Genomic DNA, 19,535 nt, shown 5'->3' on the forward strand with positions numbered 1-19,535 from the left:
AAAGGACCAAACTAGGAGTAAAGATCGGGCGGTCTGTGGGGCAGACTCAGACAGCAAAATCCAAGGGGCGCAGCCACTGACGCCAAAGAAGTGGGGGCAAATGGCAGTGGCTTCCAGGTTCCGGCAAGACCTTGCAAGGGTGGTGCAAGATGCAAGATGTCACCAGAACTTGGAACCTGCCACCGCTGCCGCATGACCCCAGGAAGCAAGGCTTCAACAGGGCTGGCAAGGGGTGGGCGCACACTGCGCAGGGGGTCACTTTCCCGATTTTGCCTCAGGCTTCAAAATGGGATGGGCTTCCACTGAGTAAAGGCAGCACTTAGCAGTAAGCATTTCTATGTATTTTTAATTATTTGTGCTGATTTTTGTTGTTATATAGATAATAAATGGGCCAAATAAGTAAATATAGAACAAAAACACAAAAGGGGGGGGGATTTCCTACTCACCACCACTGAGCTCTTACTATGTGGTTGAGGTTGGTACTGAAAAATAAAGACAGAACTGCTGCCATCTTAGTGGAGCTTTGCCATCGCAAAAAGCTATCTATGCTAGATGGCTTAGTTATTGAGCATGCCAATTTCATATGTATAAACCTTCCACAGATGCAAAAATTCCATTGCTTATGGACCAGAGGCCAAGGGAGGCCTTTGCAATATCCAGACTCACAGTGATTGAAGATCAGTTCATAGAACAGAATCAGAAGCCGTACTGTGAAATGGGTTTGCAGACTCTGTATTATGGAACTGCCTGACCCTGAAGATACTCATGGAGGCCTCTGCTACATGTACTTCCGCTACCACAGAAGTACTACAGGCCGGCATGGTGACTGACAGGGCCTTTTCTGTGACGGCAAGGAGGCACCAAGCCCAGAGAAGCTTTTCTCGTCCTGTTGCTGCTTGTCTTTCAGTGGATCATTAATACCTCCCCACCCCAGCCATGTTTAGGTGCTGCGGTTTTAGACTTTTTTTAAAAAAACAATGTTTCTTTTAAAAAAAACAACAGATGCTGTTAGCCAACTGTTATATATATATGTAGCTTAAAATATTGCAAATATAAATAATCATGGTTGGCCTAGCATGGTGTCTAAATTGACAAACTGCTTCTACACCTTGGGGCCTCAGCATTTAGTGGCCAAGTAAACAAAGCAAAAACGAAAAGATCTGAAGTTTAGACCTAAATTTGGTCTGTGGGCTGGATGCTCTCCACCCCATGATTAGCCGATTGTACATTGAGAATCTTAGAGTTGTGGTTTTGTGTGACGTCTGACCTGAGTCTTTACCGTAATTAGCCCCACAGGCCCCTCCCACTTCTTTTTAGGTGCAAGCCCCCCTTCCTGTAGCACTCCTGACACCTGCAGGTTGCCCAGGATGGCTCTAGCCAGCGACAAGGCAAGGAGAAATTCAGTACTGTGCATTTTGGAAGCTTTTCATGTAAAGGAACTGCAGGAATAGACATGGGGCTTATGCTCACCAGAGTGTAGGGTGTGTTTACGGCTGATTGTGTTCCCATTTCACTTGCAAAGTCTACATCACGTTGCCCTCAAACAACAATTGCCCTCAAACAACAGTGGGAATGCTTCCTTTAAGCAATGCCTGGTACATATCACCTAAAAGCAATTAATGCATTTTTTTGTTGTGGAAATACTGGTTTCACTCTCATGCAAATTTAATCATTTGCTTAATTGACTGACAGCACAACCCTACGTTTGTTCAGTATTAAGTCCTATTGAATTCAGTTGAACTTACTCCAAGTTAAATGTGCATAACATTGTAAATGTGCATAGGATGCAAGTAGTCATGACTAAGTTTCCAGTGAAATAATTTTAGACCCATTAGGCCATACTATCTATATTTAAGCGCTGGCTGTTCTGCACCCCCTTCCTACCCTCTTAGGCTTCCTTGCCTCAGTATTTTGAGATATCCACCATTGTGAACAACGCGCCCTGCTCCTGCAGTTTTCTTTACAGAAGCTGGCACAGGGAAGTTTAGTAGGTGACACTTTTCTCAGGACCTTATTTCCATGTCAGGAAAGACCTTGGCTGCTTAGTGTCTATGTGTGAGGCACAGGAACAGGGTAAGTCAAAGAAACGTAAGTTGACAGTCTTATTTCTTAGAAAGAAGCCCAGGCTTTGCCTAGATGGATCACTTTCCTTCTCCTCCCACGCAGTCCACCAAGTTTGGCAGGCTAGTTCCAAGCAACCCAGCACTCTGACCAAAAATGAAAGCTGTCCAAGAAAGGAAGTCCTGCTATAATGTTGCAGGACTGGAGAGACCCGGGTTCATGTCCCCATTGGGTGGACCTTGGGCCAGTCACTCTTCCCACTTAAATGTACCTCACAGAATTGTTATGGGGACGTATGTTCTCCTTCAGCTCAGTGGCGGAAAGGCAGGATATAAGTGTTCAAAACAAGCAAACATTTCTGCTGAGGTAAATTTATGCCTGCACTGTACCGCCTCAGAATGTAGCTAAGGGCATTCAGGAATGCTTCTACAATGTCCGTAACAAATAAAACTGGCCGGTTTTATGATGAAGCTACACTAGAATCTTCTCCCAGCCATTATATTTTTTTTAAATGGAAAGTTCCCCCTCCCTTGCAATATAGAGAAGCAGTCAATCATGTGAATCTTCACCCGCCCTCTTAATTGGTACACACCAAGCACCTCCTGCCTAATTGAGGGCTAGGCCTAAGGCTCAGCGTGGTATTTCTAGAGGGGGCTTCATTTCCTTTTCTGTCATCTTTGTTGCACACAGAAATGCATCCCTTCCATCCCTGTTTGTTGGAGTGAGATTGGTTTAGTCACATTGTCTATCCCAATTCATCCTTGGGCAAGGTGTTCGTGTTCTCTGTAGCCCCATGAATACCACAAGGAGGTTCTAAAGAGAATCAATATGGTGGCACTAATTGGAAAAGCACCCAAGACAGGAAATGAGGAAAGCTGGGTCGTAGAGCCTGCAACAAATCCCTTCACAGGGACTAGGGAAGTTCCCTATTTCCCAAGGGGCTGCGTTCTTGTGCCATTCTCTTTCCCCCTTGCCCTTACCACTGGGGTGGCATCATGCCAGTCATCCCCAGTGGGCATATGACACATCTCTCTGCATTATTTACACCTGCTTTACATTGTCCATGAATTGTTTACCACAGGCTGAAGCCTGGCTTTCTTGTTTTCTGTGGAAACAGATCAAGATCACTGATAGCTGGGGGAGACAGTGCTGCAGGTGTGCCCTATTTATCTATTATTCAGAGCACAAATGCAAAAGAGCCAGATGGTCCAGTCAGAATGGGTTCCACTCCCAATGGCTAATGTATAGGTTAAACCAGGTGCCCATTGCTCTCTCCCTCCCAGAGGCAAGTTCTCATCTGTTAGCAGCAGCAGCAGCAGCAGTTTCTTGGTAAAGAAAATAGGTTTCCATGTTTGAAAGATTCGGAACACTGCAAAAGCCAGCAAAACCTGTCTACCAGAGCCACTGCTGGAGAGAAGCCTGGCCTTGTTGCCTCTGCCACATTGCCTTCAATACTTTGGGGTGGGGTTTCCAGTCTAGCACTCCCATAATCTTGCTCTGCCCTCCTTTTTGTCCTTCAGAAGCAACAATCACAACAAACACATCAGCAGAAAAGATTTTATTATTTTCCCCAAAGAAAAAAGAGCAATATAAATATTAGAGTATAAAACTTGCGTGTAACACATTGACGTCAGTCTATATGGATATAAGAAGGATATAAGCATATATATAATATATAAGTATAGTTCAATATTAGACACATTGAAAGGACAGTAAGTGTGTTTCAATTCACATACATTTAAAAGCACAAAGAGCACACGTAAAGAAGATACAAAGGAATAAAAAAAATACTGATGTCCACAACTCAATTACTAAGATTAAAAAAGAAGAAAGAAACCTACACATCACTAGGTTTTCAGCACTACTACACTACTTTCAGCTTATTGACTAAAAGGAAAAAGAGAATGACTAAGATTAATCTACAGTACTTTGAGAAGAGTCACATAATAACTACTTCAGTACATAATAAGCCCCAGGCCCAATCCTGTGGGGAAGATCACCTGCACCAGCCCCGGTAAGATGGAGAGAAACTGCAGGACAGAATTGCCATGCGCTTGTGCAGCTTCTGGTGATTCCAGCCGAGCTTGTGCAGGAGAACTTCCCAATGGATTGCGCTCTGTTTTAACTAACTATGTAAACTGTTTCTAGTGCAGTCACCAAACACAAGGGGTGGGTGGGTGACTGGGATCAGTACAAAAATCATACGTCGACTGAAGTTTCTTCCCACAGACAAATCCCGCTTTCTAGACACACAGGAGGCAGCAGGTACGCTCTAGCAGTGCAAGACTACACAGCCAATGAGATTGGTCCGCAATGTTTTGAAAAGTTGTCAGATGTTTAACCTGAGGTGCTCATAGAAGGCCAGACCATCTCAGACAAGCTCCTTATCAAAGGTTTAAGAAAGAGTAATATATTTCTGGCCTAGTGATTAGCCCTCCATGTTGGAAATATGCTGCTTCTCTGCCCTCGGCTGGTCAGTGCCTCTATAGAAAGGCAACCTGAGTTTGCCAGCAGCAGGCCGAAGCTCCCTGCTAGTCTGTGCTGCGCTTGAGCGAGGAAAGAGATGAGAACACAAGCTGATAAAATGCACAGGGAGCAGGAAACGCTCACTTCCTCTCCATACTAGGCTATGAAACAATGTGGCTAAAAACCCTAAAACAAGTCATTTCGAAACACAGCAAAGGGATTTATGATTATTCACTTTAAATCCAGTGGATTTATATCCAAGTGGGGGGTGATAGCAGAGGTCCCAAGGACCTTCAGTGCACCAATGGTTACTCACTTCTCTAACGTTCAGAACTTGGCCTTGGGGGCTTGGTATCAGAAATCCCTGCCCAGCTCCAGCTCCGGCATCCCTGATCTGTGCCTGGCCCCATGCGTCCTCAGACCAACTGTTGTTCGCATGTCAAGAAGGCCAGCAAACCAAGGGCCTTCCTTGGCTGTGCTGCCTAGGCGTGTGGAAACTTTCCTACTGCTCTGATCCAGGGCAATGCATCTTGTTACTGAACTCTACTCACAGACAGACAATGCTCAGGTTCCACCAGGATGTGGGCACTTCACAGCATATTTACATCATGCTGTATATGGCATGCAATGACTTCTCTATTCTAGGTTGGGAGGCGGCAGCTGGCCTACCGTAGATGTGAAGTGAATGTTTTGCATGCAGCTCGATGTGCAGAAAATATGAAGCATTCCATTTTTGTTTTAATTCTCTACCTACAAGGCCACCAGAGCCCATTCACTGACAGAAGGCGTCTGCCTGTGGAACTAACAGAGCTATTTCAGTGCTTAAAGGAGGAGCGGCAGCTCACTATACTCACAAGCGATTGACTTTGACTTCCTTAAACTTATTCCAGAAAACAATTACTGTACACATAAATATTTATGGATCAAAGTGTAGATGAGATGTGTTGTCTCGTCAGAGGCCACTGTAAATCAATCAACACAGGCAAAATTCTCCATCTTCCTACTATGTGAGGCATTCTCTGCCTCTGGGAGGCTTCCCATAGCAATGTGTTTGTGCGCCTTGCCTCTTAGGTATAACCATTCAGTTTTATTTTTTCAACCATCATTGGTTAACTTTTAAAAATGCTGTTGAAACTCATTCCCTTCTAATAATGCAGGATGAACACGGTTTTAAAATAAAAAAGCAGAAACTAAAGCATCCCCTCATCAATTTCATAACAAGGATTCCAACTGAGATATTTTTGTGGGGACAGAAAGCATTCATCAAAATTTGGGGGACGTGAGAATGTTCTTTAAATGGAAAAATGTATAAATCAAAACCCCTGTTTAGAAGAATTATTTACAATGGACAGGGCCCACCCTAAGCCTTGTATGTTGTGCAGATCCCTCTGGAGCAAAGCAATGGGAGAGAAAAATATTCCAAAGATCTGACACCCTTGCATATTAGATCATCCGCATGAGAGTATAAGCTATAATTCATCACTATCCACAGGGCTTTTTTTTGTTTTGTTTTGTTTCCAGATACTTTAACATCAGGAGGACTAACAGTAGGAGACTTTCTCCTAGCTCTGATGACAGCAATGTACATTCGCCATGTTCCACACTTTTTTATTTTTAAAAAATGGTTAAGCACAAATTCACATTCATCCTCCATCCTAGGCTATGAATTGGGGGAATGCTGGAAGAGTCTGCCCTTAAGATCTAAGGTGGCAGCGATGTCATCCTGCGAATCTTACTTCTTCTCCTTCTTCCCTGACTTCTTCTTGTTTCCGCCTCCGGAGGCTGCAGGTTTCCCATCCCGCTTGGCTCCAGAATTGGAGAGAGTGGCTGTGCTGCCAGGGATGTACACATTCTGTCTGTAGTCAGGGACGTGCTGCAGGGTGAACTGGGGGCCATACCTGGTGCTGAGGCCCATTGTGCCTGCTGCTGTTGCTCCTCCTCCCAGAGTAGAATTTCCATCAGGATTTGCAGCGGCGGCAGCAGCAGCTTCTACACCACCACAGGGAAGGGGATTGAGAGAAGGAGATTGGAAGGGGGAGAAAAGTCAGAAGGGCAAATTCTTAGCATAGTCATTGCTAGATGTCAATGTGTAGTCGAGACCCTAAATTATACATCATCTATGGAAGATGCACTCAGCCCACCTCCCCACCCCCAGAATTCTTATGAACAGCAAGCTCTTTGGCATGTGCACAAGGCTTGGGAGTGATAAGGCAGAGAGCTCTGGTTTGAAGAAGTGGCATCCTGCAGTCCGGCAGAAATAAATCCCTGCTTTTCCCTGAAGCCTTCTTCACATGTCAGAGGATCCGAGTGGAGAGGAAGGGAAAACTCTAGGCAAGAACAAATAGAGGCTTGCTAGCACACTCAGAGCTCTTAGGAGCAATCTTACTATGCCCGTGTTGCATGCCTGGGCTGCTTGGCAAAAAGGTGGGTGTTAAACCCTCATCCCCAAAAGGCTGTGTGCTTTTTGCAGGGAGCCTCATGGCCAGGGAGCCACATGGGTGCTGTGTTGTGTGTCTTCTGTGACCTCTCATTTGTATGCCTTGCATTGTAATTGGCTGTGTTACTGCAGCAGTGGTGCGGGTGTGCAGGCGTGTGGGTTAGGGGTGCGTCCCTGTAATTTTTGCACAATAGACTTAAGTTTTCCATTTTTTAACAGTTGGCTTTAATGAGAGATAAACACTTCTTTTACAGTAAACAATGACATATTTGTATTTTACAAAATACAAATGCTTCTACTTTTTTTAGATTCACTGAAGATGAGCCATCTGTGGCCTGAAACTCAGCTTTTGTTGATGATGAATACATGTGCCTGTATACCCTTCTATGGACTTCTTTGTGCCATGTTTATTTCTGGAGCTTCCTTTTCATTTGACTTCCCAAAATATGAAGAATCTATGAAAATACTGAATGTGTAGCAACAATAGAGCAAGGAGGAACAGGAAGAGGTATTAAAATTGTGCAAATGGACTTAACTATTTTGATTTTGGCTAGAGGAGAGACATTCTGTCCAGGAGTTAGCAGTTATGCATGGGTTTTTAATAATGGGTTTAAAATAGTGCTTCTTTCTGGGGGGATGCAGGGGTACACATACCCCTAAACATGTTGTGTTTTTAAAACGGGAAAGGACAATCTGTCTTCTCCGCTGCCTTATCTCTTCTTAGTGACCTACCAACCCACTTCTGTGCTGTAATTTGACTGAGGAACTCGAATGAGAAAAGACCGTCCAATTGAGCTGCCCTGGTAAAGCTTTTCTGCCCTCTGGCATGAGATGGGCTTTGATTATTATGCACAGCAGGCTCCTCAAATGAAAAATAGCAGCCGGGTGCCAGGTTACCATCCAAGTCCATGGAATGGCAGACTCTAGTTTTGTATGGTCTATGGTTAATTTATTTATTAAGTCAAACGTCAGTTGCTCCACAGAGAAGATTAAATTTATAAAGAAAGAGAGCACATATACTTTAACTGTTAAAAAATACTGAGTGATCAGTCTGTGTCAGTCGCATGACTGAACCCCTCTATGCCCTCTTGCTTAAGAACGCGAGAAGTGCTTTGCTGTATCAAGACCCATGTAAGTCCAGCAACTACCAGGCAACAGAGGCGCTGCAGTAACTCTGCCAGTCACTCCCCATTCGCCCTCTGCCTAGCCTTGCTCTAGCTCTGAGGTGGGCAGAAGGTATGTCAAGATCTACTGGCAGACCTCTGGGTTATTTGCAGTAGATTGCCTGGGGAGGGTTCCTGACTCCCAATTGTTTAACAAGCAGCTGTTGTTTTCTTTCTCAATTTGGCTGCGAAGGGAAAGAATGTTTAGGCAGAGTGCAGGACCCAGAGTAGATTTTTCTGTGACAGAACTGTGAGCTCAGTTCTGGTACGAAAATAATAATAATAATCCTGAGATGACCATGCCAAGAGAGGCTCTATTTCTTAATTCTATGCAGCTCCTTTCCGTAAACCCCTGTTGCGCCTGGCTTCAGTTGGTGGACCTTGGGTATGGATGGAGTCTTGATTTTCAATATGCACAGGTCCCCCCACCCCACCCCCCAAATTTCTTGTTTCCCTCCTTAATCTCAATGGGAAACCAGATTCCCCACAGTTCTGCTTAAAAATATGAGCAATTATTGTATCTTATATGCATATTATGCATATATACACTCTAGCTTTCTAATAAGCTGCATTTGGCCTCAACATTATGTTTCACCAGTGTTCCAACAAAAATAAATGCCCCTAAAAATTTTTCAGAAATGTGCTGAGAATAAATCACCACAATAAACTTTTATGGGGCACCTTGCAAACTTAACTTTCTTTTGTTTTCTTGTTTGCAGCGCCTTAGCTTCTTGTTCTGGTTTTTACGCTGACTGCTTTCTATACTCCTACAGTTGCAGATCTTTTTTCATACAACAGTTTGATTTGAAGGGAAAGCACCTGTGAGATGCTGAAATCTTGAGAGGACCACAGGCAGGGTCTCAAGGGGAAAGGGGCTGCCTAATCCTTTACTCAAGCTGCCTTCCTTGCCTATTGGGAACAAGTCGCGGCCTCTCTTCCTCCTGTGGCTCCCAGTGGGGAGAAACAGCCTGAGAAGATGTGGAACAGATGACTAGGGAAGTGATTTAGAGCAGATGAAAGGGTTAAGAAGTCTTCCTCCTCCTCCTCCCAGGTAGACTCTGATTTATTTCATGCTCACATTGACCTGAATTTTTGTGTCTCACCTCTTATGGCCAACAAGAGGCTAGGAAAGCAAATCTTTGAACTGGCAAAAGTAAATGAGCTTGTGTCTCTGCTTGTTTCCGAAACAGAACCTGCCCAGAGAGCTCAAGGGCTTATCACTGGCGCTATGGACACTTATGTCTGTTGCCTGAGCTTTGACCACCACAAATGCTCGGACCTTTATTTAACAGCAGACAGTTCAGTTCAGGGAGACCTGCTGGGGCCTGCAGACAGGTGGTGTCTAAAAATCCATGCAGCAACATTCCACCAGGCAGTTTCCTTTTATCACAGAATGCAAGTCTCCTATGTGCACAGAAGCCAGGTTCCCTCCCATCTGCCCCCATGCAATCTTAGCTCATCTGCTTCCATCCTCTTAAAGTTCTTTTTTTCTTTAACCAACCAAATAAATAATCTATCTCTAAAATATCTACTCAGGATGTAAAAATTAGGCCCTTTGGAATTTCTAATTTTCTACGGTGCTTTAATTCTAATCTGTGCTGTACTTCCCTATCTGCCTGCCTTAGGATACGGGCCCAGAGGGTTTCTCTTTGATGCTTCAAAAGAACTCGTTTTTAAAACTAATTGAAGAGATTCCTAGGCTCTTCAGAACCTTTGCAAATAATAGTTTCTCACAGAGCTCTCTCTCTCTCTCTCAACAACCATGCTAATGGATGAGGACGAGACTTACTAAAAAGAAAAACATGGATTGGCCATTCCATTGTGCTTCATTAAACATGCAATCTATGAATGACTCTGAATATGGCTAATGATGGATGTCACCCCAGTCTCTGTAGTTAAGCACAGTTTTTCCAAGTGACCATAGAAATGGTTTAGAACAAGGCTTCTCAAACTTTTTGTGCCCAGGACCCCCTTGAGATGGCTGAAAATTACTGAGGCCCACCAGGCACAAAATGGCAGTTACAGGCAGAGCCAGTCACAATGCGGTGGCAGACGAAGGCAGAGACTGATATTTTCTACTGATATCTTATCCATCTTTGGAAACTGCTAGATTCTTTACCAAAGCCCTTTCCTTGTGGCAAGATGCTTCAAAACTCAGCTCTACTCAGGCTAAGGACTGACACTGGAGGTATTATGACTCAACCTCCCCATTTTAGGTAGAATTTGCTGATCCAGAGGCTCTAGGTAGAGAAGGCTTTGCTTTTATATATTTTCCGTCCCACCCATCTCCTATAATTTCATATCCCATTCTCCTTTCACAGTCAATTTGCAACTTAACTCTGCCCTCTTCCCTTGCCAGTTTCTTTCCCTTTTCCTCCTTTCTATTCCCAGTTATCTTGCTTTCTAATTTCATTCAGCACCTCCCCTGGCCTTTTCCCTTCAGAGGAAGGAAACCTTCCTCCTCTCCTCCCTGCTCTCCCTAAAACTGCGCAACAAAAATAGCTTTCCTTTGAAAAAAAAACACCCCAACATTACAGACTGTTTTATTAGACAAATGCATCTGCTTGTAGTTACTGCAGAATAGCTGCAACTCAAATACATTTGGAAGCATTTGGATAGGCATCAGTCGCTTGGCAGAGATGTGATCTCCAGAGCCTTTGGTGGGGGGAGCTAAAGCGAGCAGCAAATCCAGTGAATGTATAGACACAGTAACCTATTTTTTTAAAGCCACGCTCCCTGGAATACAAACTCAGGACAGTGATTTAGGGCTCATCCAGGCTTTCTTTTGTGTTGCACTTTCCAGGCATATGTCCGCACTCTAAAGCTCCATAGTCAAGCAGCGTTTTGTTTTGTTTTTTGTCCTGGTGCTTTCCCTGGGGAAAACCCACGTTTTACCACTGAATCAGATTAAAGTAGCCCCTTTCACAACCTCCCCCTGGTTCTGTCTCCCCTCCCAGACAACTTGTGCTGTAGTGGAAACTCTGATTGCCTTTTGCTCTGATTCAGTGGTGAAGAGCAGGTTTCCGTGGGGTAAGCACCAGGACCCAAAACAAAACTGCTTGGACACAGAGCTTTGAAGCCCAGACCTGTGCCTAGAAGCACAGCACCAAATAAAGTCTGGATGAACCCTGACTGTGTAGAGGGACTTGGCAAACAGGACCTGTTGGAGCTGACGTTAACCACAATCCGTGTTGATTTGCGGAGGCTACAGCTAATACAAGAGGTGAATGCTTAATAAACCCCTCCCACCTCCATTTGGCAAAAATAATGGGGGAAATCTGCTTAAATGGACATTAGGAAGCACTGACGTGAACAGCAGGATTGCTGAATGCATCTCGCTTGCTTGTGTGCTTTGCTGAACTAAGCCCATTATGTGGCTTGGGAGAGAGGTTCCGCAAATAGCAGGCACCGAAATCTCTTAAATGTGTGTGCTGCACAGGCAGCTAGAGCCTGCCTCCCCCCCCCCAGGAACTGCTACAGCTTCTCTGTTTCCCTTTCTACCAGATCCCCTTTGTAGATCCAGAGTGGGCTCTCTCTGGTAGAAAACAGGTGGCCCTTCTGGGAGATCTGTCCAGCCTTGCCAGGGTGCTCCCCATTTGGTCCCAGCAAAGCACTGGTCCTGCTCTTTGCCTCCTGACATGCAGCTCCTTTACTTCCATCCTGTCTAAGGTGCCAAAGGAAGAGAGGCTTTGACAGTGTTCTTTCCTTACACAACTTGCTCCTCTTTGTCTGTGTCTGGACTTGCCCACAGAGCAAGCAGCTGCTAGATCACTTCCTCCTGGCTGGTCTCACTGGGTGGGAGGGAGCTAAAGAGACCTTTGGGTGCCTTGGCTCCATGGGCAGAGGCAATGCTGCTGGCCCTATGAGCATAGGGAAAGTGGATTAACAGCTAACTAATGCTCCGTGTGGACAAGCCACTTGGAGATGTCAGCTCAGCAAGGATAAATGTGATGATTAGCTAGCCGTATTTACCCCCAGGCAAGATATCACATCTAAAACTTGCAAGCATGCTGCAATTCTGCACATTTCCTTGACAGTCCCACTGAGGTCAGCCTCTGAATAACCTGATCCAGAAAACACATTGTCTTCAGAAGGATTAGTTTTATGTGCATTTTGCAATTTTAACTACGTAATTAAATAAGCAATTGTCAGGGATTTCAACATTCAGATAACAGCCAGTTTGTGAAGTGATTACCTAATTTTGTGGTGTTTTGGATCTAGTGTGGATGGGAATGTGCTGCATTTACAGAATGGAATGCTTGTGGATTGTTGTTTGTCCCCATGGAGCCTCCAAAGTGGGGTCCACAGGGGTCAATTGTATCCCCTGTGCAATTTAGCATCTACATGAAACCTCTGAGTAAGGTCCCTTTGCATTTTGGAGTGCAGTGCTAGCACTGTGCTGATGATATGCAGCTTTGTTTCCCTCTTTGCAGCTGCAGGAGTTGTGATGGATACGCTAGACAAGTGCCTAGCACTGATAAATGGATTAGATGGGAGCCAACAACCTTGATTTAGATAAGACTGTGGTGCTGTTACTGGGAGCTTCACTAAACCAGATGGCTGGGGTTCAGCCTGTTCTGCATAGGGTTAACACTCCTCCTGAAGGAGCAGGTACACAGTTTGGGGCTACTTCTGGATCTTTTAGTGTCACCTGAGGCACAAGTGATAACCTCTGGACAGTGATAACTTCTGTTATCCACACTCTGGTAACCTCTAAATTAGATTAATGTGTTACGCACAGGGCTGCCTTTGAAGATGGTTTGGAAACTGCAGCTAGTTCAGAAGCTGGCAGCCAGATTGCTGATTGGAATAAGGCAATCTGAGTATATAACACCAATTCTGGCCTGGCTGCCAATTGGTTTCTGGGCTCAATTCAAAGTGCTGGCTTTTACTAACACAGCCATATGTGGCTGAGGACCCCAATACATATCAACAGAGGTCCTTCTTGGTGTGCCTTCTCTGAGGGAGGTGTGGAGGGTGGCGGCTCCCCGGTTGTGAAATGCACCTGGGAAGTTCACCAGGTACCACTGTTGTTTGCTTTTAGGCACCAGACTAAAACCTATTTGTTTACCCAGGGCTGTGACTATTAATTGGGAGGGTAGTAAGTGATGCTTTCATATTCATAGGTCAGCATGCTAAGGTATTGTACAGTGGTACCTCGGGATGCAAACGGGTTCCGTTCTGGAGCCCCATTCGCATCCTGAAGTGAACGCAACCCGCGTCCATGCGTCTTGCAATTTGCCACTTCTGCACATGCGCATGACGTCATTTTGAGTGTCTGCACATGTGCGAGCTACGAAACCCGGAAGTAACACACTCCATTACTTCCGGGTCGCCGCGGAGCGCAACCTGAAAAGGCTTAACCTGAAGCGACTTCAACCCGAGGTATGACTGTATTTTATACAGAGTTTTAATGTCTTATCCAGTTAAGTTGCTTTGGGACGCTCTTCTGTGTTAGAAAAGTGACAAATAAACATTAACAAGAACAAAATAAATTGTGAGACTTTTGTCTGAGATTCTCTTTATAAAGTTAAATGCTGGCTTGTCTGCCACTGCTCATCAGGCAATCTAATTTGTGGGGCAGCTTCTGACTTCCTGGTCCCTGGAACTGTGCAGAAGACAGCTCAAAAGCAATCCTTTAATTCGCAAAGCAAGGAAATTGGATCTGGATTTGCTGAGAGACAGTGGTGAACATATGGACCCCCTAAAGCTATTTTTACCAAGACACATTTCAGAGCTGAACTGAACTTCCGCAGTCTAACCCTCTCTGTTTTAAAATGTAAATGCTTTAATTCCAAAGATGCGTGTCAGTGTCCTAAACCAGCCTGAGCAACTGTTAACCAGGACTGTTTAAGATGTGCAGGCAGCTATGTGAACAATATTTGGGAACCCGCCTCCAGCTATTTTTATGTTGAGCTTTTTTTTAAAAGAAAAAATCCTGTATACAAACATTAATTGACTAAGAGATTAGAGTTCTTCTAAGAACAAAGAAGCCCTTTAATCTACAAAGAGTTGCAAACCAGCCAGCTGCCCATTTGCCATGGAATTCTGTATGGTGATAAATAGCGGCACAGCTATTCAGGAAGCACGCAAACCTTGGCTCTCTTGCCATAACGCTGAAGCTGTTTTAGTACAAGCTTTCTGTATAAACTTTTACAGGCATGTACATTAAATATCCTCCACACACACACACCCCCTCCACTCACTCCCAGCACAGCTGAAAGTAATAACATTAGAGAACATGTTAGCTGCAACTGACCATTTGCTGATGCAAGAATCATGGCTTGAAGCATTTCTGTATCAAACTGGTTGTTTGGCCAAGTCCCATTCTCATCCCCATTCTGAGACCTAAGGAGAAAAGAAAGCAAATGAAACATTAAAAAGAGGCAGAGTAGACACAGTGTTAACAATCTAAGGGATCGCTTCCTCCACAAAGCACACACAGCACAGTCTATTCTTAGTACTGTTTTTTTGGGGGGTGTGGGGGTGTGGTAGAAAGCACAAGGTACAAGGGAGGTATCCTTTTTTGAGGGACTAATTTCTTCATGGGTGTACTCTTAACTTGGAACCTACTGCAGAGCAAACCTACTGTCCCTTTAAAAGTTGTGCAAGAGTGCTTGTTATGCAAGGAAAAGAAAAAACTTTTCCTACAGACATTCTCTCTGGTACACAACAGTGTCTTATGGCACATTAAAACAGATTTATTGTGACATTAGCTTTTGTGGACTAGAGCCTAGCTTTGGCAGATGCTTGAAGTTTTCTCCTCAGTATTTCATGCAACTCATGATTCACAAAGCACATGCCGCAATGATGACAAAAACATCTGTTATTTTTGCTGCTCACAGGTCTACCCCTCTGGAATTTACTGTTATTGGAGCCCCAATCCCCAATAACTGGGCATGCTGTTTAGCAGGGCATGCTGCCCCCTTAGTGCACTTAGGATACTGGCAATAACTTGCCGAACACAGTTAAGAAGCTCAACACATAAATGACACATTATATTGTAATACCCTCCAAAATTTCTCCGATGAGAACAGGGACGTTCCATTCCATAATGATAATTTTACTATTTATACCCCACACATCTTACAGGGTTGCCTCAGGCACTCTGGGCAGCTTCCAACATATATAAAAGCATAATGAAACATTAAAAAAACTTCCCTATACAGGATTGCCTTCAGGTGGCTCAGGGGTCAGATAACTCCACAATCTCCAACATTTCTCCAATGAAAATAGGGACATTCTAAGGAAAAGTGGGACATTCCGGGATCAAATGAGAAACCTGGATGGCGTCTCTAAATCAGGGACATTCCTGGAAAATAGGGACACTTGGAGAGTCTGTAATGCATTTGTGCCTGAGTATGTGCCTCTGTATCCTGACAATAAGTAATGGTAGATTCTTACTCCTCTCTTCTGAAACTGTGAGCCAGGAGTTTCATGTCAGGGTGCAAGGATCCAGGTGGATTAGGAGAGCCACTGTTTCTCTCTCATTCTTGAAAAGCCGTGTTTCATATATATTTCATTTTTAACAATAAGTAGCACAATGCCATGGCCCTGTCGTGTCATGGGCCAATGGCCGTAATAAAGATCAATACAATAAATAAAATACAATGCCATGGGAAAATAAAACTCCCCCCCCTTCTATCAAGTCACATCCATGAAGAGGTGCAATCAAATTCTTTTGGACCCACAAAGCTCTATTTGCTGCTTACATTAAAACAAAAGGCGGAATGGGAGACGGGGAAATTGGCAGCACTTTCTACCAAATCAAGATGCCAAAGCAGATCCCTTCAGCTGTAGAACCACTTCAGACTGCCTGTAAAACTGTTACTTGAGCTGTTGACTCAGCTAATTCTAATATCCTGGTGTCTACTTCTTGCATTGATTCATAGTCTGACCTTATTTGTGTACTTACAAGCCGGTCCCACTGATTCAAAGTCATCAGAACTTACTTCCAAATAAGTGCAGCTGTAGGGACAACCATGCAACTCCATCTCTGCTTGTCCTTCAATGCTTTCCCAATGTCCGCAATATACTCTAAAATACTTCTAAAAAAGTAATCACTGGGCACTTACTAAGAGTACAATCCACCATGGTGATTGAGGCCAGTTCATTTCCCAAACCCAGATTGGAACGGGTCCAGATAGTCTGCTTCTTCCAAGAGTACCTGGAGTTGAGCTATCACTAGCTTCTCTAGAACCTTCACCTAAAACAGGGTGTTTGTGACAAAGCAGAATTGTCATAAAACTCTGGGTCCAGGGTAGGATCCTTCAAGAATGGGCACACTACTGCCCTTTAGATATTTCATAGAATCATAGAGTTGGAAGGGACCCAAGGGGCATCTAATTCAACTCCCTACAATGCAGCAGGAATCTCAGCTAAAACATCCATGACAGATTGCCATCCAAACTCTACTTAAAAATCTCCAAGGAAGGAGAGTCCACAACCTCCCGAGGGAGATTTGAAAATGGCTAACCGATCTTCTCTCAGTCTCTTCTTCTCTAGGCTAAACATACCCAACTCTCTCAACCATTCCTCATAAGGCTTGGTTTCCAGACCCTTAACCATCTTGGCTGCCCTCCTCTATACACATTCCAGCTTGCCAATATCATCTTAATGAGCTCACACAGGAGATAACTATTCTATGAGGCCAAAGCCTCACCAGAAGGTAGTCTGGCCATGACAACTGTACACCAGCAGTATTCCCCATCTATTTCTTTGGCTCAACACCAGGAATAATGTTGGGGTTTTTTGCTGAGAATAATGCAATGTCTACGTTTTGAACACCAAATATGCTGTTGGCTGAAATGATATTTACAGTTATTCCCAAAGGACCATTTATCAAGAAAATAATCCTTATTGTTCTAAAAAAGAGAAAATTTAACTGAGATAGTTTCTAATTAAAAACAAGGAAATAAAACTTGACATCTTAAGTTTGTTTAGAAGATAGTAGAAAAGTCTGAACATAAAACAGACTGCCAGCTACCAGAGTAATTGCTTGTCTTTATTAGGGTGTAATCCTATGCCCAGTTACCCGGGAGAAAGCCCTGTTGAACTCAATGGGACTTACTGCCATACATTTTTACTCTGCCTTTCAGCCAGCCAAGTGCCTAGGGAGGCTTAAATGAAACTAATAGAAATAGTGCAATCAATAAAAGTAGAGGATCTAATAAACAAATGTGAAAGCAGAATAAAAATATAAGGCTGCTTTGTATGAGTGTGTATACTGCCTTGTACTCTTCAGAATCATCCTACGTTCAAAAAGGGTGGAACAGCAAATCAGTTACTGTGCCAAACATTGCAGGATATGACAAAGAAGCTTGGCACATAGGCAGCACTCTTGACTATGTTTCCAGCATAGGCAAATGTCCCCCCGCTGGGGTGCTCAAACCAAAAAAGCCGTGTCTCCTCACACAGTGGGGGCAACCCAGAAAAGGAAGAAGCTGTCAGGCTAGTTAGCAGACAGAATTAGAACAAACTAGAAAATATTATATGCTAGGTTATGCAGTTATGCTATATATAATGTAAAGTAGAACCCTGCCTTCCTCTGTCACTGTGTTATTTTCACATACTTGGTGTGAAAGGCAGAGGGGGGCGAGAACAGGAATGCAAAGTACTGGTATGAATTAATCCGCTCTTTGGCTTAAATAAAACCAAGAAATGCTTCCTGATTTGGCAGAGCTCTAGCCATTACAGCTCAGCATCTTCCGAAGGCTAGGAGGCCCTCCTGTATCTAGCACACTGGCAGTTTCTATGGCAACCTGCTGTGTATGCGTGCTACATCAATTGCATCACAAACACTTCTTCCATTAAACCACTGTATGTCTGTGCTGCATTTAACTGGCATTTTCTATGGAATGTGTTAGTTCCGCTGGATTTTCTTTTGCGAGAAAAGAGGAGAGGCCATGGCGGAGGATGTGCTGTCGTGCTGAAGGTCCCTGGTTCAATGTTTTGATTAAAAGGATGTTGGCCAGAAGGGCAGAAAACCTTTGCCTGAAAACCTTGGGGAGCCACTGCCAGTTAGGGTGAGCTCAGTGGACCAATGGCCTCCTCACACAGGGCAAGGCAGGAATCGGAAAAGGAAGCGAGGCTTTCTAGCCAAGGTCCTTCATTGTCTATGTTTGCATGTATAAGGGGGGGGGGCACCTTTCAGAACAGAAAGGCAATGGAGTGGCAGTGGATGGTAGGGAGGGAAGAGAGCAGTTTCAGACACTGAGCAGATCTTGCACTGCAAGTACCTCTGGAGATGCCACCTACAAACTCCTGGGCTACTGACTGTGAAGAAAAGACTCTGACCCCAATGAGCTTGCATACGGACACACAGCACAGCTACATCGGCCAGTTGAAAAATGGGCAATTCTAGTGCAAGGTTGGTCATTAAAGGCAAGTAAGACAAGGTGGCAGCCCTACTCCTGGAGTACTTCATTGGTAACTCCAGAGAATTCTGGTATGGCACAAATGATTTAAAGCGCCTGCCTGCTAATTATGTCTCTCAGTATCCACGGAGTCTCTCTTGCCCCGGGAAAAAAAATCTCTGAACTGCACTGTGAGCCACAAACACCATTTACCAGATTTCAATAAATATCATGTTAGACTGATTTATTAAAATGAAGTTGTGTGAAGGGGCGAAATGTGTGTATGTGTGGGGGCGGGGAGGAATGGACTGCTACTTTTAAAACAGCAATACTGTTACTGTACCTTCAAAAATAGTATTGGGTGGAGCTTTCCCCATAATTTTCTTTTCCTGCCAAGAGAAGCTCCACCTGCTATTAAAGGTGGAGAAGCAGTGCCAGTGAGAAAGGTGGCAACCCTACAGGTTGTAAGGATACAAGTGGTCACATTTGCCCAGGGAAACTAATGGACAGCTGCTGTTAAGCTTCTAGTAAAATCCCTCATTAGCACTGTCCCAATGATAAGAAGCTGCTTTAAATATAGACAGTAGGTTGCAGGTGATTATAGACAATTAGGATCGCCACATTTTCCCCCCTAGCAGTGCTCCTCTGCCTCATCACAGTTATTGGAGGCGTTCATTATCACTCCATGCAAGGGGGTAAAAACTTCACTTGCAGAATTTCTGCTTTCAAACACTTAAAAGGCACAGTGATTTGCTAGAAAAAATACGGAGAATTGCACAGATTACACAGTTATCTAATCTGCAGGAGATCACTTATTTGGGAGAACAGGACTGCAAACAATTGTGTAAGAGTGCTAAAAATTGCAGATTTATTCCCATTTAAAGGGAGCATAGGACTGGAGAAAGAGGTCTTAGGTCCTAGTTACTACTTAAGCAAATGCTTAGAAAATGCAGTGGAAGTAGTTGAGGACTCGAGGACAAGGGCCGGTGCCATGAATCAGCATTACTAGGCACCCACAGAGACCGAAGACCCAACAGAAGAGGGTCCACCGCT

General features: G+C 44.2%; 1 protein-coding gene across 37 annotated transcripts in view; it reads right to left on the bottom strand.

Moving 5' to 3' along the window:
* Positions 1 to 3,604: 3,604 nt before the first annotated feature.
* Positions 3,605 to 19,535, bottom strand: part of LOC128418020 (protocadherin gamma-A4-like) — a 299,406-nt gene continuing 283,475 nt past the window's right edge. For all 37 annotated transcript variants that reach the window (XM_053397355.1, XM_053397379.1, XM_053397378.1 and 34 more), the window contains 2 exons: positions 14,387 to 14,475; positions 3,605 to 6,516 (listed from right to left, as the gene is read on the bottom strand). In XM_053397355.1, coding sequence (XP_053253330.1) covers positions 6,260 to 6,516; positions 14,387 to 14,475 — 346 coding nt within the window. In that variant the 3' untranslated portion in view covers positions 3,605 to 6,259. The remainder of the gene's footprint in view (positions 6,517 to 14,386; positions 14,476 to 19,535) is intronic.

The sequence above is a fragment of the Podarcis raffonei genome, chromosome 7 (assembly GCF_027172205.1).
Source record: "Podarcis raffonei isolate rPodRaf1 chromosome 7, rPodRaf1.pri, whole genome shotgun sequence".
Taxonomy (NCBI): domain Eukaryota; kingdom Metazoa; phylum Chordata; class Lepidosauria; order Squamata; family Lacertidae; genus Podarcis; species Podarcis raffonei.